This window comes from Anarrhichthys ocellatus, unplaced genomic scaffold, assembly GCF_004355925.1.
Source record: "Anarrhichthys ocellatus isolate YVR2014 unplaced genomic scaffold, GSC_Weel_1.0 scaffold56, whole genome shotgun sequence".
Taxonomy (NCBI): Eukaryota; Metazoa; Chordata; class Actinopteri; order Perciformes; family Anarhichadidae; genus Anarrhichthys; species Anarrhichthys ocellatus.
Window position 1 is genome coordinate 1,866,030 of NW_022280086.1, and position 23,390 is coordinate 1,889,419.

Sequence of the window (23,390 nt, forward strand, 5' to 3'; positions counted from 1 at the left end):
TTCAAAACAGGAAGTGGCAGACAGCTCTGTAACGTAAAATTAGTTCAGACTTTAGGACTCTCACAAATTATCGTTTGGTCACACGAGAGTTCCAACCTGCAAGTAGGCTCTCATGGGACATGGTAATAACCGCTTAGTGCATCTGAAAAGATACATAGTGCCAGTGGTGGGCCATCAGGGCCAGCAAAGCCTTCTCTGCTGGCCTAAATAGAATCACAAAGTTATAGCTATTTTATAGTTTCATAATTTTTCATGAATACACTACATGTATTCTAATTATTTTACTGTCTTCCTCAGTTGCTCTGCTTCCAGTGCAGCTTGTTTTAAGGAGAGCTTTTATCCAATTAGATTTCACCCCTATGTCTCTCGGTAAGAAGAGAGGCCCGAGGCCTGCTGGATAGCCTTTGCAGTTTAAGTAAATGGGGACGATATACTTGATTGTCATAGTCTTCAACCAATCAGATTTTTATCTGATGTTGGGCATATTCTTTGACATGTCAGAGCTGTGTAGCTGGCCTACAAGTACGTCAGCATTAACGTGCGCCGTGATTGGTCAGTGGGCTGGCGTGACTGTTGTGACGCTGAAGCTAGCTAGCAGAAGTTAGTAGTAAGAGTTCAAGGTGAAAGATATGTAAGAAGTTATGAAATCGACATGACGTTTTTAGCGTTTTGCTTGGTATAGCTTTGTTTTTTTAATACTCAATGGCTGAAGGAGGAGGAGAAACGGATTTGGGAGTTACTGGCAACGCCTTCCTGGAGAAGGACATTTCCAGAAAAGCTGGACATCGTAAGAAAGGGTCGGCCAACCCCACAGCTAGCAGCCCTGACCCAGCATGGAAAAGGATTCGTACGAACGGTATTCCTGGCTAACAGCGTCGGAGAAGCGTTGCACATTTTATGGCTAAGAATGAGTTTTATTTGCGACTGAGCGTCCTGGTGTTTGGAGCTTAGCTGGATTTGCTAACAAAGGCAGCAACAAGACACCATACACGGCAGGACACTTACAAGCTACGGTGCTTTTAAAAACTTTTGGAGAGACCCGAGTGGATCTACAACTCAACGAACACGTTGGAGGAGGACCTCTGGCTGGAACTGAACCGCACCGATGTTCTGTACAACCGCGGTATTAAACTCTTTGTTAACAAAGAAAGGAGGATGGACTTTGTCTTTAAGTGAACAGCAGCTTTGGTAAGTGAACTGCTTTTGTGTTTTTACATCTGCAGTAGCGTTACTACTGTGTTCATTTGTCTATGGTGTCATTTTATGATATGGTTAATATTGTTCCCTCTGATGTGAATAATATTTGAATGGCTCGTGATCTTCAGTGTGTGGATGAATACGTGTTTTAGCACTGCAGGTCTGCTGGATTGATTTGTTGCTTTGTTGTCATATAAATATATGTGACTGGTTGTTGTGAGTTTGTTCTTGTCATTGTGTGAATTACATTGATTTTGTTTATATGCATTGTCCGTTAATGACGAAGCATCCCGTCATGCGCGTATTCATGTATCTGTTTTCTTTAACAAAGTGAGAATGATGGTCTGGAGAAATGGGGATTGTGTGGCGATTGCTTTAGCCCTGCTTGAATCAGTAGGGAACAGCTAAACGCTGCGGGGAGAGTTTGTAGCGTGTGTGCTGCTGTTGTTTTCCTGCTAAGCTAGTTTAGCATAGCCTCCCAGAGCAGACAAGCCTCACCAGAGTACAATGGTTTATTTTCCGTGGTGGGCGTGTCAGACATCACGTTGTCTGTGACGTTGGGTGGGTTGCCAGTTAGAGCACAGTGGCTCCACTATTTCCCACAATTTAAGCTTCTGCATTTTCCAAATACACTAGTATTATTCAAACGTATTGTTCGGTTCGTAAGCCTCGTACCGAACAGACATAATACGAATACGTGTATTGCTACACCCCTAGAACCAAATAATAACCGTAGCTGTGGCGTCATAATGAGGTTATTAGGAGGTGGTTAAACTGAAGTAGGACAGCACTGAAGGCCCAGGTATAAAATGCAGGCCTGCCACTGCATACCACTGTTTATTCACAGTACACGTTGAGTATGTATTGCATAGCATGCAATATGCGAGGCAGCCCATGTATTTCTAGACTGAGTTGAGCAGTGGTAGTGTTAAGAGTTAGCATAGCCATTGTATCATATGCCATTCCTCTTGAGCACTTTTAAATGTCTAAATCCTGAGAGGCAGACCCTTTTCAGGAGGAAGGTTTCTAAAAGTTAGCAAATAAAATCTGACTTTTTCTTTTTTTTCCTGAGAAGGTTGACAAAGAGCTTTGCTGTTGTAATTTGGTGAGTCCTCAACACTGCCTCTCCTCTGCTATTAACACATCACAACCAATTAACCAACAGGTCCTGGCCTCCATCCTGAATGGCTGCAATCATAACCTATTAATATAACATAATAGCACAAATGACTACAGCAAGAAAGCTTGTACACTCATCGAACATGTGCACATCCATACAAAACACACACAAACACACAGACACACACAGACACATGCCCCAATGGCATTTTGGGAATTGGAAAGGTGAAACAAAAGTAAATCAATACAAAGACATTTTGTAATTAAAAGAATGTGGGGGTGAATTAGGCAAACGACAGTCTGGAGGAATAGAAAATATTGATTTTAATTTACAAAATATATTTCACACCTTTTAATGTCCTTGCAGAAATGGACAATTCGATTTCCTTCTCTCTTGTCCTTTGCTTTCCTTCACTCCTCTCCTCTGCCACACTCTTTTATCTGTCTCTCTTCCCCTTATCACAAAGCCCAGGTATTTTTCACCTTAATGGCCGTGGTTAATGACAGGGTGGGGGTGCGCAGTGTGTAAGGGTTGGGGGAGGTGAATGCAGGGATGGCCAAGATTGAAGATGGCATCTGGGTGGCGGTGTGGGTTGCAGAATGTGCGTTTGTTTTGCAGCAGCGATGACAGTCTGCTGTCGCGTTTGTGCGAGTCAGCATAGTTCTCAAGCTATAAACACTCTTTTACTGGCTGCATGTTGCATGGAAGGAAAACAGAGGAGGGAGAGGTGACGAAGGTTAAAATGAAGGGAGTGAGGGTTGGGAGGGGAGGGAGAAAATGAAGATGTCGAAGAAACTGAGGAACAAAATAAATGAGGAGGAGGAAGATAACGACAAAGGAGATGGTGACAGATGGAAAAGGGCATGCCCTCCTACCTGCATAGAATTCTGGGCTGTAGACAGCGCTGACCACTGGATTTAACTTCCAGCCTGAAACAAAGACAGACAGCAAGAAAGAGAAACAGACAGAGAGGAAGAGACAGAACACGGAGCAGTGGTTTATTGTGCTTAGTTTACATGAACCTGTAGGTTCTGACTGAACTTAAATCGACCTGGGAATGTATTTACATATTTAGAACACAGTTAGTCGCATCAAGATTGAGGCAAAAGACTAAACCGTTTTACCTTTGAGTTCATATCTCCTTGACATGTCAGTTGACTTCTTATATTGTCTGGTACAAATTACATTGATTTACTGTAGCTCATTTTCAATTGCTGATTTGTTTGCCTGGATTACATTTTTTAAAGACGTAACAACAAAACATGTATATGGAACATATCTGGATCATTTCCCCTGGCAGCACAAAATGTTCATTTTGAATATATCATAACACAACATAACATATAAGTCTAGGCATCTCAAAGCTCTTGGTTGACGGCGTACAAAGTATGAAATGAAATTAACTATGACCTCTTGTCCCTACTATGACTCAAGCTACAGTCCCACAAGGCTATGTGGGACTGGAGATCCAAGCAGAAGCCCTTTAAAGGAGCAGTGTGTAGGATTAAGGGGGATTCATTGGCAGAAATTAAACATAATTCATAACTATGTTTTCATCAGTGTATAATCACCGAAAAACTAAGAATCGTTGGGCTTTGATGTTTTTACGTTAACTGAAGGCCACCGTTGTTTTCCGACAAGCTTGGAAAGGGAGGAGTGAGCGGAGGGGTATTCAGTTGGATGAAATAAAATTTGCAACTCACCATTAGATGGCACTAAATCTGACACACTGCTGCTTTAAATCTGCATTCTCTCTCTTATTTATCCATCAGGGGGCGACTCCTCTGGTTGTATAGAAGTCTATGAGAAAATGACTCTACTTCTCTCTTGATTTATTACCTCAGTAAACATTGTAAACATGAGTTTATGGTCTCAGTCTCTAGTTTCAAGTCTTCTTCAATACAGCATGATGTTCATTTAGTAAATTATGGTCCATTTAGAGTCAAATAGACCATAAAGCAGGGGATGCTTTAGGGCGGGGCTACACGGTGATTGGCAGGTCTCGACCATAGCATTGTCCGTTCTAGGAGTTGACCGTGTTTTTGTCTTACAACGGTTTACAACCCTTTCACAGTGTGTTTCCACTTCATGAAAGTTAATTTTAACATTTTGGTCGCTTACATGCAGCGTTCAGTTATACTCAGCTCCACCCCCTCGTGTAATGGTAAATGGACTGCCGTTTGTAAAGCCCCTTTTAGTCTTCCAACCACTCAAAGCGCTATACACCACATGTCATTCACCCACAAACACACATTCATACACTGATGGTAGTGTAACACCTCGTCAAGTTACCTGAGCTATGTTTTCCTTGTTTTCACGTCGTGTCAATTTTGGGTTTCCTGTTTTATTTTGTCATTCAACTCTCTTCCTCTAGTTTCAGACAACTTCACTTCTTGCCGTTGTGTGTTTCCCGCCGGTGTGATTACCTTCCCCTGTTCCCAATTACACCTCCTACTCCCTAGAGTATTTAGTCTGTGTGCTCCCTTTGTCTGTGCCAATTCATCTTCGTACTTCTGTGTCTAGCGTTCCAGCATGTTCTCCTTGGGATCTGATCCCTGACTGCATTTTGCCTCGCCCCTATTTTGGATTTGTTTGCCAGAACTGACTGCTTGCCTGTGTACCGAACCTCTGTTAAGTAGATACTGTGTTTTTTGGAAGTGTCCTGTCTTGAGTTGTGCTTTTGAGTCCTTGCCTCAGTGGTGAGTTCGGCCTTAACAGGCAGGGGCAACCTGACTGAGCTCATTCACATTCACACCCACTCATACACTAATAGCAGAACAATCAGGAGCAACTTGGGGTTCAGTGTCTTGCCCAAGGACACTTCGGCATGGACTGCAGGAGCCAATGTTCCGATTGGAAGACAACCCGCTCTACCACCGAGCCACAGCCGCCCTGGTTTGTCACTTCTGGTTCCAAAAAAACAAGATGCTCACGGCCAAAGGAAAAGACGGCAATGGCCAAGTCGCCGATCTTAAGGCCTCACATCCGTGGTCCTCAAACCAATGGGTTACGTCACGGTGACTATGTCCACTTCTGATATACAGTCTATGGACTGTACTTAGGTAGAGCCGTGTTTTGAGCTAAATGTTAATGCTAGTATGGCAGCACACTCCCAATGACAATGCTAACATGCATATTTTAGGAAGGTTTAATGTTCACCATGTATAGGTTTCCCATCTTAGTTTTGCATATTAGCATGCTAACATTTGTGAATTAGCAGTGAAACTAAGTACAGCTTAATATTGATAGGAAATTCATTAGTTTTGCAGCTATTATAATTAAAATTCCAACAAACTATTTAAGAAATTTAAGGTGTGACCCAATGGTGCTGGATCAAAAGTTTAATGATCAAGAAAAGTGATTGACATTCATCCTGAGGGGACCATGAATGTCTGAACCAATTTCATGGCAATCAATCTAATAGCTGTTGAGACACTTCACTCAAAACCATAAATGTGAACCTTGTAGTGGTGCTAGTCTCACCTAAGTTATTGGGATAAATCTATTTCATGGCAATACGTCCAGTAGAAGTCGAGATTTCTCAGTCTTGACCAAAGTAGATGACTAATCGTAAGACTGACATTGTCACACCACTAGCTTGACTAAAACCCCTTCACTTCCCACAATGCAACACAATGACCTCTTTTGTTAGACCTTCCTTGCCTGGTAAATGGCCAGGCTTTTAAACTCCATGTCCCGAGTTTGGAGCATTAGACAGTATGCAAACGGCTGGATCTGTTTGCAAAGAAATATGAATGTCACACTACTTTCTGCACCAGAGTAAACCACCCATGCAGCAGAAACAATGTTGGCATAGTAAGTTTCTGCAAACCATGGGATACGTTGAATGTTGATGTTTGGGAAGCAACAATATGCTATGTAAATACGTATCATATCAGCCTTGTACCACACTTGTAGAAACACCCATCCACCACACCCCACATTCAACGTACTGTACAATGCCAGCATTCTTTCTTGGCAAACCTTCCAAAAAGACATAATCTGGGCAAGAAGACAATGTTGAAGAAAACTAGCCAACTAGACAAAGTATAAAAAGTTGAAAATGGAAATATATTCATGCAACCTTCTGTTTAATAGTTTTGATGGCATTACAAAGGAAACGCAACGGGAACAGCTCGTTAAATTACAAGCAGGTGCTGCTCATTTATCTGACTGATAACTACTCAGTCACTGCCCAGCCAGCAGCCCAAAAGTGAGGCTACAATAAAACATGCTAGCTGCTGCTTTTCTCACTTCCCCTCCTCATCTTCTTCCCATTTGCTGCATAAACGTTGGTGTGTGACAATCAGCCTGGATTACCTGACTGAATTTTGTCCCCACTTGAAAACCCAGTTGGACATAGTTGTCCACCTGACCAATGCTTGTTGCCTTGTGGCCATTTTTCTGTCACTATGTATCTGATTCTGGCACAGAAAGATGATGTTGCTGTCAAATCTGGGTCATCACAGGCTGTATATTGGATGTAAGAGATACAGATTTCCAAAAATCGGATACAATATTAGATGTTAGATTCCACCTGGTTTGTCACACAAATTAGCATTTTATTATTCCAATCGCTATTTTCCTCACTTTTATCATACACCCTTTATTTGATTATTATTGTGTGCATAGCAACAACACTTTTAATTTCTCCACCTGTCTTATTGTGGTTTTATTCTGTGTATCTTCCATGTTTTTGTGTGTGTATGCTACTTTGCTGCAATAAAGATCTGATCCAAGCTGAACTGTGATAAAGAGGGCTGGAACCAGAATACAGTAAATTAAAATCCAGGCTTTTAAATGTTCAGAGACGTCACAGATGTAAGATCCATCTTTTACTATGGTTCATAGTGATATGGGTGAATGGGTGTCAATAGGCCTGAGGTCAGCAGGTGGAAGCTAACAGCTTTCATATGTAATCATCATCAACCCCCTGGAAGTCTTCATGTTTTACTTCCGATAGGGATGTCAAATTATATCACCATGTGACCTCTCAAATCTATATTAAATCAAAGCAGAGGCTTTTTTTCCACACAGATCAAAAGAAAATGTGAAAACAGACCTCTAAAAAGTCTAAATTGAATACAAATATTTTAAAAAACACGTTTTCTTCAGTCAGTATTTAGTAGATGCACCTTTGCCTGATAGTGGACAGGTTTTTTTATCAGCTTTGCGCATCTAAAAACTGCACATTTTAATCATTTTTCTCTGTCAGGTTGCATTGTGAGGTCAACATTTTTTTAAATGCGCCAGTGATAGTTTGGGTGCATCCTATTGGAGAGGGTGAATACTTTTGATCTGATGATCAGTGTCAGAAATGCCATGTGAAATCAAGTTGATTCAATGATTCAAATAAAACATGACAATTGACAATTTGGTGAACACTTTTCATGGATGTACACAACTTGTCCTTACCATTTGCATATGGGTTGACAGTCTTCTTATTTGTCATTACTCGGGCTGTTGCATTGTTGACCTGCAGCAGATGAAGAGAGCTCCATGAGTTGCGAGACTTTTACATTAGTAGTGAGAGCTTTACTTGTTCGAGTGAATCTGCATGCATAGTTTCCGAATGTTGTAAACAAAGAAAGCAGTACACTGTATCACGCCAAACACCCATGTCAATTGTGTGTTTTCAGAATAGCATTCATAAACGTTTAAAAACACATCCAAGACAAATCAGTTTTCTTTCTCATTTGCATATTTTCTATCCTCTGACGTTTCCCTGCATGCTCTCCCCAATTATCGTGACATTTCAATAACATACAGACAAAAGTAAAGAAACAACAGATGCACATGGCAAAATGATGTTTTGTATATGTATAGATGCATGCGGTGGTGGTTGGGAGGCGGGAGAAGGAGAAAATACAGTCAAAGGAAATGTCATTGGGGGAAGGGGAGAAGACAATATTTTGGGAGCAATATGCAACATTCAGTCAACCTTATAACGTGAGAAGAACTGTTGTGACGAAAGCAACACGAAGCATTCACACTCAGACAACAGTCTCTCTAACTCATTGCAATAATCATTATTAACATTTTAAAAAAGAAGATAGATCTACTAAAATAAACCAACCAAGTCAATCAACCAATCAAATCATTCCAAATTCAAACAACAGCTGACAGGGTAAATCAAAATCAGGGTGCATTGTCTTCCAAAGTAAAATAAAATAAATTTATAAATGGGTTTCCAACAATCTCAGATAGATGTGCAAACAAATTCAAATCTCAGTCAGTATCGCTCACACACGCAGCTAGAGAACACTTAGTGAATGGGCACGCACGCCGACACGCAATAAAAATATGTATGTCAATATACAGCATCAACTCAACCACAATTCAAAAAGAAATGTCACGTGAGTTTTAGCGTTGCAAACGTTCCAAAGAGAGAGGAAGAGAGAGAGGAAATGCTGGCAGAATGGCTTGTTTGCCCACACTTACCATTCCCAAACCTCTTGGCCCCGCAAACTTGTTTGTGTACTGTTACCGTTGTAACTGTGTTGGATGGGGCCCTAAACAAGCTACCGTTGGAAGGATGGTGGGGGAGGAGGGGATGAGAAAGGAATAAGCAGCATCTTACTCAGCTGGCCAAGAAAACTTTGCAATCATTCCACTGCACAAACGCTCTGTCAGCTATCTCTTTACAAGCACTTAGGTGGTTTCTTAAAGCATAACTCCGACCAGTTTGTCTGAACAAGCTGTCTTCATCCATCATACGGATTGAGTTGGCTCCATAAATAAGTGTAAAATCCAGATCATGGTATCAATTGAGAGTGGATTTTAAGATAAACCTTAAGGATGAAAGCTCTCTCATTGCAGAGAGTTGAGCTGGTGGATGGTGGCTGAGGGCAGTTGATGTTGATGAGGGTTTATTTTAGATTTTTAATCTTTAAACTAGTTAGTAGTTAGATTGCATATAATGACTCAACTTTGTTGATCTAGAAGGATTATTTAGTTATTGCAAATGAAAGGGCACGAGGCAGAATATGGCTTTGTGAGTTTGTATCAAAGATGCTTAGTATGGCATCTGAAGCAACAAGAATCCAGAAAGAAAGGTGGAAGGCTTCTCCTCGCTTCCCTTCAAAACACGAGATCCTGCAATAGTGCTTTGACGGAATAGCTTGAGCTGAAAGAATCTACCCCATTTCCCCCTGGTATGAGCATGTGGGCTGTATCTTGCTCCGGCAAAACAAACACAGGTTTGTCAGGCTAAACAGTTTAACCTGGATCAAGTTTTGCAGGATTTCAATGTGAAAGATAAAATAATTGTTGCCGTGGTAAGTTTCCACATGGTCCCTGTATAGCCCCACATGGCTTTAGTTAAAACGGCTGAAGACGAAGCAGTTTTCTTAGAGAGCCTAGAGGTCTGGAACTATTGCTGTTGTGGACCTCTAAGCCCCCGTGAGACATTATATGTGATATTTGGGTTAACCTTGAAAAGTGAGGATCAAAGATTTTTTAAACTGTGTAAGATTTAATTAATCTAGAAAAAATAAAAACATCTTAAAGTGAGGATGTGGACAAGGTGGAGGAGCACAAGTTCCTGGGTGTCTCCATCGGCAACATCAACAAAAAGGGGATGAGTCAACTCTTTTTCCTCAGGAAACTTTGACTCTTCAACGTGTGCAGCAAGATGTTGGAGATGTTCTACCAGCCTGTTGTGGCCAGTGCACTGTACTTCTGATGAGCTACAATCCAGACTCTCACTTCATGTTAGACTAGTTTGATCTTTTGATCAAGAGGTGCTGAGGCTGGATGGCAATATATTGGATTACCCATGTCTGGGGATAACTTTGTCATTACATGTAGTGTAGAGGACTCCAGGCTCGAATGGTAGACGTGGTGTCGGCCTACGAGCAGTTGGGTGCAGGGTATATCTAGCAGGGAATGCTGGTTGTATGACGTATTCTGTTTGAGATTACTGCTTCCCAATGATCCAGTACAAGTGCAGGAAGGTATGGTGGAATCTTTGACTGCAATTTGTTAGCTTCATAAATATGGCTGGAGCCACAAATATCTAATGTTCTTGATAACAAGGGAATGTCAAATGGAAAGAGAAAAATATACTGATGGATTGATGCTGCATCTGTAACTGCAGATGCTGTACCAGACTCTCATGGTGAAAAGGAAGCTAAGCCTGAAGGCCAAGCTCTCCGTTTACCACTCAATCTACATCCCAAGCCTCACCTATGGTCATGAGTTTTGGGTGATGACCAAAAGAATGAGTTTCCTTTGCAGGGTGGCTGGGCTCACCCTTAGACATAAAGTGAGAAAGTCTGCAGGGATTTTGGAGAGGAGCAGATTCTCTGTCGCATTAAAAGGAACTAGTTGAGGTTGTTTGGGGTTTTGTTTAGGATTTCTCCTGGCCTTCCTTCTTTCATGTGTCGATGATCTGAGGAGGTCCACTGGAAGGAGACCCTCGCGAAGACCTAGAACACGCTGGAGGGATTATATAACCCATCTGGATCCTCCAGGAAGGGCTGGAAGAAGGGGCATCTGGGCCACCAGATAAGCGATTGAAAGTGGCAGAATGGATGGAAGAGACTTGCTGTGGTGTCAGGGTATTCTAGCCATTGTCAGGTACACCCATAGAGATACATGATATTATGTCTGTAGGTAAAACACATGTAGACATTGCCTGGTTTGAAGGATTGGCAATGGGAGATTGCAACTGCGATAAATAATAAATGGTAAGAGTTATGCTTCAAGGCTGGTGGTGAAATAGTGCTTGAATATTGTCATGCTACTGAATCAGGTTAGTTTTGAACTTTGCATTTCACTTTCCAGGTGTCGCTCAAAATTCCTGAGTAGTTTTTCTGGCCATGGATGAGCATGATTTGAGTTATTTTTGGGGGAAAACTCTTTCCTTGTTTAAACATACATAACAACAAGTTTGATTTTGAACATTTATGGCCAAACTCCAAAGCAATCTTTGCACCTCCTAAATATGTCTATCTTATAATGCTGCATAGTATGGATTTTCACTTTTAAACCTTGGAAAGGCCAAACTTGACAGTACAAAATAAAATAAAACAGGAAAAAGGAAGAACAAAGTAAACAAGCAAAAAACAAAACAATCAGTCTTTCACATACAACAATTACTACTACTAATATGGGGACATTGATTTGTGTTTGGATTAATGACACTGCCCAAGGAAAGGGAAATGATGAGGCTTGGATGTCTTGACAGTTTAATGTCATGAGAAAGATGGAAAAGTGGGATGTGGAGAACACTGTCAAACGGTCACACACACACAAATACACAACCACACACATACACACATAAGGAGGAAAGGAGGACAGGAAGAATGAAGAAGTATTTTAGAACATGCACCTCTATTTTACGGCCTTCTACCACGGTGCCGTGTAATTTCTCTCTGGCCCTGTCGGCGTCCACGCTATGCTCGAACGTTACGAACCCAAAACCCTGCATGCAGGACGGAAAGAGGCAAGAACAACGTGCACATTATTTTTTACACATCATATTCAACGTTACAGTGAACAATGGCTTGGGTCAGCAGGAGCAAAGTAGACAACACAATTCTCTGCTTGTACTTCAGTATCCTATGTTAACCAATATCCAATGATATTACTTTAAATTAGTCTGGAAAAGAGAGGAAAATGACCCTTCACAAAGCCCTGCCCCCTTCTTTACTGTTACTATGCCTGTCAAGCTTTCCTTTCTCGCATGGCACATGTTCAGTTGCAATGTAAAGGCTGTAAACACTCAAAAATGGACTACATGGTTGCACACACAGCTCTGTTTATACTGCACTAGGTGCTTGCTTAGGAAGATTTCAGACAGATGTAGACAAAATCAGGCTTCTTAGTCTTGGTCAGTGAACATTGATTTTGCTGGCCGATTTAACTTTGCGAGATGCTTCAAAACTCTGTCTTTGGCTGCCTCTTTTTGAAATGGGGACCCTGCTAATTGGTCTTCAATATGCACCAGAGGGCATGATAAAAGACCCAGACCAAAGCTGCATGTTCCAGACAAAACATCAAGTTTTGCTCGGGTTCTTGGGGATTACATAATCGGCAGCAGGACAGAGCTCCTAAAGTTAGCCTGTACTCTGATATAGCAGAATCCAGAACCATCTCCCATGCAGTGGATGCTCCAGTACTGAATGGGGGTTTTGCCCTGTAACCTCATAAAATATTGTAGGTATTTAATGATGTGTACCTTGGCAGACTGCAGGTAGTAAGCTAGTTAGCCATACATGCTAATGTTAGTGGCTTATGTTAGAACAGATAAACACCCCATACTGTATATTCTATTCCTTATGTTTTTGCTCTTTAGTTTTCTGGTTGTAGAAGGTGAATAAAAGAAACCACTCTATACGTATGGCTCTACTAGAGCCCCATGTCCACTGCTAATTCAGAAATACAAAGCTTGACAGGCGTGTCGCCCCTTGTTACAGTTGCTAAGCAATCACTGTTTGGGGGAAGGGTTTGGTGAATGGTCATTTTAATTCATAGAGAACATCAATTAACTAAAGTGAATTAAAGCTTTTCATGTGAACAATGGAAACATTTCAATAATGCTTGAAAGACATTTTATTCACAACTGTTATTTATTGTTGTTGAAGCCTCCCGCTCTTTTCTCCCATTCAATACGGACACTGCCCCAGTGAACTCAGGTCTCCAGGGTTAATAGCATGTCTTGATAATAAATGTCTGCTTTTATAGCAGGGGTTCATGACAATTGCCTACAATGAAGTTAGACATAAATCATCTACTGCAAAAGTCCCATATTGCAAGGTGGTAACACAAATCCATTCCTCTTAAGTTGTAAAAGATTAGATTATAAATCTACCAAAAGAACAAAGGAAAGATTAACAAATACAGTAATATCCAAAAGCAAAGTACATCAGACAAAACTAAGAATACAAAAACAGCAAATAATCTCATTTAAAAAAATCTCAAAGGAATTTAAGGAATTCAAAAGGAACTCCATCTTTGACAGATGGTCTGGCTCAGCATAAAAGAAGGATGTTGTTTTAAGAAGCGTATTTTAATACACCAGTACTCATCAGACACAACTCTCTGGCTCGGACACAGTTCATAATCTGCATTTAGCTATGTAGCCGTGTTCTAGCTTTGCCCAGTAGATCTTTACGACATGACTTGTTTAAACGTTGCAATCCTGGTTACCATACATGGCCGAGAACATCAAAATACTTAAAAATGTTAACATTTTTGGAAATGTTATTATGTTTTTTAACCATTTAGAATTCAGCCTATTCATCAAAAGTATGTTTCAGAGGTGTGAAGGCCTGCAGAAGGACAAGGCCGGTTGGTTATCTCTGATGCTGGCATTCTAGATGAAGTCTGGTGTATAATATAACTTTGGTGTTACTGAAAATATAAATTGCAGTGATGATAATGTCTGTACAGCTACGTTGAAATGAAATCAGCCTAGCTGAGCTGGTGATGTAGAGCAACCATCCATTGAACACAAAGAAGCCGTTCCTTTAAGTTAAACTTGTGTGCTGATTGATTCTTCTCGACCAGAAACAATTACTACTAAAGTAAAATATCAATTAGTTAAATGAATTCAATTCAAAGATACGCTTCGAAAAAAACAGAAACACCACGTACCTTAGAACCGCGCTCGTTGAAGATGATTTCCACATCTAAGATTTTACCAAATTGCTGTAAAAACAAACAAAAGAGGAAACGATCAGTAATTGATTTTTCTTCTTATTATCAATTTAACAGAAAGTTAAAACCCAAACATTTTAACTTTTTGTTGATCCAAATGTCTTGTCAAACATCATCCTGGAGAATCTCAAATTTCAGAAATCACAATCAACATCAGAATCAGAACCGTTTAATGTCATGTACGTTACACATACAAGGGATTTAACTTTGTGAATGGTGCATTACAATAAACAAAGAACAGTGCAATAATCAAGACATCATTTCAAAATAGAAACATATTAAAATTTACAATAAAATATGGTAGACAAACAAAGAGATAACAGTGCTTTAAAACATGTCATGTACATCAGATATTGTACTTACGCCAAACATTTGCCTGAGGTCTGGGTCTCTAAACCTGAAGGGGATGTTGGACACATGAAGTCTCTTGGGTTGGGTCTTGCTGTCTGTGCTTTCCGGTACCGTCTGTGTTGGTGACTGACTGTCCGTCTGGGCGGCATCATCTGTCTGCTGGAAGACAGAACAAAGGACACTGAAATAAATGAAAGATGTACAATGGCCCTCCCAGCAACTATGAATACAGCTTTACAAAACCTGCAATTACAAATACTGTATACTCGGAACTTCAGTTATGTATGTATGATTGACCTCCAATGTCATTTATTTGTCTTTTAACTTCATGTCAGTGGGATTGTGACCAATTTTGTAGATGGATGTCTACTGCCTGTGACCACCTTTTCATAGAAATGTTCAGAATTCATTGAACCATACTTACATATGTAACTCCTATTCCAAGAGATTTGAGTGCATTCTATGAATATGTGAAGAGATTTTCAAGATAAAAAATGTCTGTTTAGTTTCTCTTTAATATCAGATTAGTTCTCACATTGTTAACTCATGTTATTGGGAGAATGCAGTATCAGACCTCAGGTCAGTTATAAATGGTGCATGAGACAAAAAGAAGTTTGAACTGGAAAAAGTGAAATATGCAAACACAGACATAATAGATGGTCATGCCACATGTAAAGAGTAGCAGCAGCAGCCAGTGTTTGTCCTTTACCTCTCAGTTTGAGTGAGATCAATGGCTGCTCCACACAGGAGAGGACTTCACAGCTTCCTTTTACACTGCAAGCGTGTGTTTGTTACAAAAGCTGTTGGTGTGTCTCTTAGCTGGCTTAGAACCAATCTATTTCAAGTCTCGTTCAGAAATGAATAACCCCCACATAAAGACAAGGGAGGATAACATATTGGATATAATGCAATTTAATACAAAACATCCAAAACTGGCCTCATAAATAACATTTGTACTGAAACAACACCCGTCTGGTTCTAGTAGTTGTGTTCCCATGGATCTTAGGTTTACTAATAACATGAAACGTACTAAAATCATCATCCTACATGAAAGACAATGGTTTCCATTTTCCATTCTACTCTTTCTTTCGCTCACCAACAGTTCCAGGCTTCAAGTCAGCTAAAAATACAGCCTCTGTGTATGTGTGTGTAATTGTGTGGGTGTGTGAGCTTGAAAAGAAGCAACATAAGGCCAGCAGACTGCATGTCTTCCATGCAATGCCTAGGTACAGTATATACTGGCACATATGGAAAGAGAGTGTACACACACACACAGCAGCAATTGCCATCTGTGCAGAGCTCCTTGTTGGTGGCGTCATCCGCCTACACTCGCAGTGAAGAAATACAACAAACAAACAAGCAGTGATACAAAGCATCTCATCCCATCGCTTCTGGCATCAGAAACTGATATGTGAGACAAGGACAGGCTGAATCGTGGTTTCAGACATATGGGAGATATAAAACAGAGACAATTCCTTACATCGGGTTTCAGAGGAGAGACTATGAAATGTAAACTGGAGTAAAAATGTCTGACTGTTAAAAAAACATGTATTTTATCTCAGGAATCTGTTGATAAGAGAAGAAGAAAACGAAAAGGAAAAACAACATTGAGTCAAACGCCTGGCTGGAGCTGCAATGTTCTTTACATGCTTCACAAGTACAATATTTTAGCATATTGGACAGATTTTATGTCAAACATTGATATTTTTCAGAATTCTTAGAGGCCTACTGTACCTGTACAGTAAATAAATGGCAATGCCCTAAGGGTGGTGCCAGAGTTATGGTTGTAGAATAATTGGAATTAAAATAGTTTATCCTAGTAGGAGCTTGAATGGTGTTGAAGAAAATCATCATATAACTTAGGATTGAACTGAACACATTTGGATTCATAAGTAAACCGTTTATTTAACTTGTTATGTGAAACACATTCTGCACAAAAATATTCTTAGGAAGTGATTAGGGCGCGCCAGACAAATTGTAATAAATCTCTCCAATTCATACCAAAACATTTCCCGTACATGAATCGTGTGTTCTGCCAAAAGGTTATCTTGACCCAAACGAAGTCATGAGAACATGACATAATGAAGAGACCAGATGTGCTTTGTTTTTGGTTCAACGGACTGGTTTGATTGGTGGAAAGTGACTTAAGGGGGGTGAATTTTGACTATAAAAGTGATCTGTGAAAAGTAATACATTGGATTTGTTTCGATTTGCTAAACTCGTTGTATGTTGACGTGTGCATATTAAAACACTTCGCGCTGGGTTGCAACTTCAGTTCGTCGTCTCTTCTCGTCATTTTGCCACAAGAATGTTTTCAGAAAATACCATGGTAAACTGCTTATTCAATAGTGAAGTATCATGTGTCTCACACGCTGGCAGCTCTGAGAGGTCGTAACGAGGGTGATGTTTACCACGATAGTTTCACATTATCCTGCTGGTAATTAGTACTAAACAAAAGACACAGCTGTGGCTGATGGGAATGTCGATAGTTTAACAGTTATTTGTTAATAATGTATTTTGTCACAAGTATTGGAAAGTGGAAATATTGACCTCTGAGAGGTGATCATTAGTATTCATCTTCTGGGGAACGTGAATGTCCAAACAAATGTGCCAATCCTTTCAGGAGTGTGAACATTATGAGGACTTATCTTTAGGTGACAATGAATACCTCAGTACTAGTGGGACTAAACATGTGTATTCTTAGGGTGCCGTCAGAGTTGAAGTCATACAACTCAGATGGTTTCATCTCCTATGAAGTTGGAAGGTTTACAGCAAATTCATTGGAAATCTGCATATTATTAAATCATGATATATCTTGTGTCAATAGTTGATATTTTGGTCCAAAATCAAAAACAAAAAAATAACTTCCACTAGCTCGCAGTCCGCAACCCAGTCAGCTAGCCTCCAAACTGTTGGGTCCCAGTCGGTTAGCCTCCCACCTGCAAGCCTCCAGCCTACTGGTCCTCAGTTGGCTAGTCTCCAGCCAGCTAGCCACCAGCCAGAGAGGGCCTCGTAGTTCCCAGCCAGCTAGCCACCAGGGAGGGCCTCGTAGTTCCCAGCCAGCTAGCCACCAGCCAGGGAGGGCCTCGTAGTTCCCAGTCAGCTAGCCACAAGCTGATAAGCCTCCTGTCCATCCCAAGAAGGAGGCATAGGAAAAGGACACGTCAATCCCCCAAGCCGCTCAGCGATATCTTGTCTCCACTGCCCAGCAACATGGCAGATGTCGCTCCAGTTCCTGCATCGGGGGCCACAGAACATTCCTGTTCCTGTTCCTGCTGGGGTGCACCGACATCCTGTTGCTGAGTCCAGTCCGGATATCCAGTCTTCAGAGATCCAGTTTTGCCTTTTAGTTTTCCTCCGGAGTGGTTTCGTCTTTAATGGCGGCATCCAGAAGGGTCCTGCTCTTCAGTCCTGCTTCCTGCCTCCGTTGCCGTTCTCCAGATGTGCTCCGCCTACCTGGTCGTCCTGCCCGTCCTCCGGAATGGTTTTGCCCGTTTGTTTGCTGTTTGATTCCCCTTTAGTCCCCTGCCTCTTGAGGCCTGTGTTTGTTTGACTTCCTGTCTTTCCCTCCTTTTTCTGTGTATCCCCTGTGTGGGATTAGTCTCGCCAGCCTTGCTCTGTTGCCTTTGTTTCTTCCACCAATCATCTTTAGCCTGCCCTCATGTCCGACCATGCTATTTTAGGCATGTTTCTGTATTCGGTTGTGTTTTCTCTATTTGCAGTGTTTTTTCAACATGCCACGCATGTGTTTGTTTGCAATGCATTGAGCTCTCAGGGACAGGGCACCATAGTTTTGCCTAGTAAGAACTATTTTGATGTTTGAAAAGTATACTCTGTCAAAAAAAGAACAGTGGTCAGACTGTTTCTGCATCACTGCATAAGCAGCATTCTACTGTTGTAGCTGCTCGGGGTGGAGCTATTGTAGTTTTAACTGCTCTATTTACAGTTCAGTAGTTTAGCCCAGTGATTCCAAACCTATAAGACTCTGGCCCCTCCAAAGAGTGGCAAAGTAAATCTAAGGAGTCACAAGATGATGAAGGGAAGAGGAAAGAAAAAATGACAAATTTAAGCTTCACAAATCAATATTGATTTCTTTGTCTCTCTGTGAAATATTTCTAATTATTATTTGTCTCCCACTTTGGGGAAACTATTAACATCACACAAGACAAGGCTCACAACTGGACACTACTTTATTTAAGAGGTCACCAGCCAAACATCGAGCCTTTGGTTTCATCTAAATGTAATGCAGGTCTGGAGATTTTTCATAGGAAACATTGCAAATAGATATGTTCATCATTTCAGCCTTATGCTCTTTAGCCTTTTCTCCTTCGTGGCATAAAGATAGATATTATTTGCACAGCAATAAAGTGTTCCCTCGGCAGGCTTTTTCTTTCTGAACTTTCAAAATGTAATCAAAGAATGAATAATTATCTGAGTCAAATATGAAACTCCACTAACAAATGCATGGCTGGGCCTGCTTATAGTAAGCTACTTACAAAAACATGAACTTTACAGAGAGTCAGTATATGTGATGAGACAAAAAAGTTGATTACTTGTGTTGATACTTAAAGGCATGTCTGGTGTGAGGAACACGTACATCAGATTGTGATATGACAGCAGAGACATAACTCAGCTTTATGATATGCTATCACAAAAACACCTCTGTCTTACTCAGGTAAAACCAACAAGCTGCCAGCACACAGATCTTTTGACAGAATTTACTGAACTATACTGAGCTAATAAAAAATAGTTAGATTAATAAATATTTAATTAATTCTGTATTTTCAGTTACAGGTATCAATCTGGCATTCAAGATATAATGATACAATTGATGATTGTAGTGTTTTGTTGAATCTAAATTCATAGGCATCCTTATTTACATGCTGAAAGACAATGTTCAGGGAGTTAAAACCCTGTCTTGATTTAATGCTGTGGTAGAAATAATATGTTAGCTGATACAGTTTACAGGTAGTACTCAGTCACTGACAATAGGTTGCTAAATTGGAAAATCACTTTTCCATCTGTCCTTTTCATCTTCCAAAATGTTCCTAATCTGCCTTATCAGAAATGCAGGTTTCTGTCTGTGTACTGGGTTCTTTGAGTCTTGTGTGACGATTTATTTTCCACAACCCTGCATGTTGGCAGTCTCATCAGTTCTCCCTCTTAGTTATCTGTCTGCTGCCTTCCCTCCCCCATCACCATCAAACCTTCCACTCACTGCTTTATTGTCCTCTTCCTCATCATTTCAGCAACATCTACTGTGTGTGTCTCTCTGTCTTTCTCTCAGTCCTTCATGTGTCAGCTGTTTGCCCCTATGGTGAATATAATCAATAAATGACCATGGAAGAACAGCTAAGAACAGCTATTACATTTGATGATTTAACAACGTACTTATTTGACCTGGGACACGAGAAATAGACGTTGCAATTTCACAAGCGTAAGCCTCAGAGGGATGACCCTTTAGGGTATGTTCTCTAGTCGAACTATACAGCTCAACAAAAACATAATTGTATAAGTATAATACTGTAAGTACAGTATTTGTTTCCATTAAATCTATCTGTAAAGGTAATCTATATGATTATTAAAGTTCATCTGGTAACAATGTTGTCTTGGGTAATTTTGGGTAACCATGAAAGTTACTGTGAGTAACTTATAACTGGTTCTGAAACAGTCTCAATGTAATGCTTATGCCTCTATATTACCTACATAAGAAAACAAGACTATCAGAGAGAAGTTTAGCTATTTCTATAATTATTTTTAATGCGTGTCATCAGTGCCACCGGGTCAGGCTCTTTGCCAAATGAAATTACTAATGACCTTCTAATTGCATCAGACAAAGTACTTGTCTCTGTTAGACCTTAGTGCTGCATTTGACACTATTGATCATTACATCCTATTACAGAGATTACAACATTTAATTGGCAAAAAAGGGACCGCAAGATGGTTTGTATCTTATCTATCAGATTTATCATTTTTGTGTATGTAAACGATGAAACCTCCAAGCACCAACGTTAGTCATGGAGTTCCACAAGGTTCTCTGCTTGGTCCAATTCTATTTACCTTTTATATGCTTCCTTTAGGCAATATAATCAGAAAACACTCCATAAACCTTCATTGTTATGCAGATGATACTCAATTATATCTATTGATGAAGCCAGAAGAAACCAACCAGCTCACTAAACCTCAAGCATGTCTTAAGGACATAACAACCTGGATGACCTGCAACTTCCTGATGTGAAACTTAACTTTATGATGTGAAACTCAGAAAGTAGTCTTAAGACTCTCAAGTTGATTCAGAGTGCTGCAGCATGTGTACTAACAAAAACTAAGAAAATAGATCATATTACTCTCTGCACTGGCCGGTAACATCCATAATATAATTTAAAATCCTTCTCCTCACCTACAAAGCCCTAAATGGTCAGACAGCATCATATCTCAAAGAGCTCATAGTACAATATTACCCCACTAGAGCACTGCACTCCCATAATGCAATAACAGTGAGGGGCAGACACCCTCTCCACATTTAAGAGTAGGCTCAATTCTTTTCTTTTTTTAAACTCTTACAGTTAGGGTTGGCTCATGTTTATAGTTAGGGCTGGCTCAGGTTTATAGTTAGGGCTGGCTCAGGTTTATAGTTAGGGCTGACTCAGGTTTATAGTTAGAACTGGCTCAGGTTTATAGTGAGGACTGGCTCAGGTTTATAGTTAGGGCCGGCTCAGGTTTATAGTTAGAACTGGCTCAGGTTTATAGTTAGGACTGGCTCAGGTGGTCATTTTGGAACCAGCTTTTCCATTGTAATCTTATATACTATATAACTATATATTTCACTTGTTTTATCACTAATAGTGTTCAATCTATCCAAATACAGCAGTTTGGCTTCATTTTGAAAGCCTGAATCCTATCTGAGCCTGTTTCTATCTGTCATCCATGGAGCTGTCTCATCTGACTACAGTTTCTCTGTGTCTATGGAGACCTAACTCAGCAGCCCATTGGTCGATTTCAGTCAATGAACCCTCCTTCGACGTGTCAGAGCCTGTAGAATTGAGCTGGGACAACGTGGTATTGATTGACAGAATCGTTAGCCAGTCAGAATCAAAACCACGCGATACGCCGAAAGTCAAATCCCTTCCCCCAGCTCCCCTAAATTAGATTGACCCCCCTTTCTTCAAGGAAACAATTCAATGACAAACAGGATATACGTCGAACACATATTTGAATGGAAATAACCGGAAATTTATCCGTTCTCTTCACGAAATCAGCTCACGGTGAGAAGCATTTATGATTATTATTGATAAAGCGGTTTGTGGTTCTGGTGCTTGTTTACTCATAGCTCTATAATGGTTTCACGGGGAGACATTTTAAAGATATCTCTGGAATCTGTGTCGAATTCTCTTGCTTTCTGACATATTGGTTGTCCGTGTTAGCTTTTAGCTTTGTGCTGGTAGCTTTGTCCGGAGTGCGTAGCTCGCGGACTCTTGGCGAAAAATATGTGATATTGTGGTAAATCTTCTAGTTGATTATATTAGTTGTGTAGAATTGTGTTTGGAGTGTGTAAAAATGGCTTACATGATATTGTTGTCAGACTTTTTTCTTTAACTGTGTATACAACATTGTATTCGTTCCTGAAAAGTGCATTCTATGACACTCTCTTCGCTAAACTTTCTCGCTGGAACCCCAAATGGTCCTCGCTCGGTACCAAAAGGATTTATGAGTTACAAACGGGCTACGTGACCATGGTGCAATCCGCATCATGCCCTGCCTCCAGCAGTCTTATCAGGCCTCCCGTTACCTAAAACAAACTAGTATTTTCAGTCCGTGAGAATGAGTCTGACGGGGACACTATCCTGTTGTGTGCCACATGTGTGCATATGAGAACAGTCTTTTAACAATGTTTGCTTGCCTTTCGAAACACACCACTACTAAGAAGCGCAAAATCCTTACATAAACCTGCGCCTATCTGCAGGATATGAAAATAAGTTGCTGCAGACACCTATAGTAGTAGTAGTAGTAGTAGTAGTAGTAGAAGTAATAGTTTCATATTAAATGTTGGAACTCATGAAGGAAATATGTTATAGTTATACACAGACATAGTGGTTTTAATGCTGGAAAAAAATGCAACACTAGTTATGTATAGTATAATAGTATACTGTTAAGTGGATTTGTTTTAAATAGTAACCTTACCATGAGGACAGGACTTCTGAGATACTAGGTGACGTTACTGCATCCATTGACTACCACTACTACCAGCCCTCCCCTTCCTTTTTTGCCCGCCTTGTGGATGTCTTCTATAGGATGACCTGTGATGGGGTCCGGGCAGGATTGGAGGCAAGGGTTGGTAAAGCGCACTGAAGTATGGAAAAAACATGGACATAAAAAACATACAGTAGGTTAACAAAACGTTAACCTACTGTATGTTTTTATGGGAGCTGCCTTTTGCTTTCTGTCTTATTTGAAAGATAGTGTACAATTATTTTATTTTATTTTGAAATAATCTCGGTATGCAAAACTACAAAAGCTACAAACTGCTCCTACTCTACAATGTTTCTTGTATGTTATATATTTCTCTGTTGCATGTTACAAGATATATATAGCTCATGTTGTTTAAAATTAATTAATAATGAAAAACATGGTACACTACAGAAACAATAAACTATGTAATCCAGCTTTTGCCAATTTAAACACCAGCTTCTCCCATGATGCCTTACTGTGGCTGTGCCGGTGACCGTCTGACTGTCGGACTCTGACCCGATCTGCTCACTGTGGCTCTGTGAGGACTGGTACATGTTGAGTGGATGCTCACTGACGGAGGCCTGGACACCGGTGTAGTCCTGTGGTGCTGCTGGGTGCTGGTGGGGATGTGGGTGTGGGTGTGGATGTGGATGAGGGTGTGAAGCTGTGAACTCAGCTGGAATGCTGTTCTGGGAAGGGGGGGCAAACTGGGCTGATGGGTAAGCCTGGGCCATGGATGGGTCTGGGGGTGCTGGTGTGTCCTGGTTACCCTGCATGGACAAAGAGATTCACTTTTTAATTTGGAGGACCATTTTAACATTCCATCATA

General features: G+C 40.6%; 1 protein-coding gene across 9 annotated transcripts in view; it reads right to left on the bottom strand.

The window, feature by feature from the left end:
- rbfox1 (RNA binding fox-1 homolog 1) overlaps positions 1-23,390 on the bottom strand; it is a 154,424-nt gene that overhangs the window by 41,734 nt on the left and 89,300 nt on the right. For 6 of the 9 annotated variants that reach the window (XM_031871160.1, XM_031871164.1, XM_031871159.1 and 3 more), the window contains exons 2-7: positions 23,038-23,331; positions 14,345-14,491; positions 13,919-13,972; positions 11,652-11,744; positions 7,733-7,793; positions 3,193-3,246 (exon numbers count right to left, since the gene is read on the bottom strand). In XM_031871160.1, coding sequence (XP_031727020.1) covers positions 3,193-3,246; positions 7,733-7,793; positions 11,652-11,744; positions 13,919-13,972; positions 14,345-14,491; positions 23,038-23,331 — 703 coding nt within the window. The remainder of the gene's footprint in view (positions 1-3,192; positions 3,247-7,732; positions 7,794-11,651; positions 11,745-13,918; positions 13,973-14,344; positions 14,492-23,037; positions 23,332-23,390) is intronic. The other 3 variants (XM_031871162.1, XM_031871168.1, XM_031871167.1) reach the window with 3 other exon arrangements.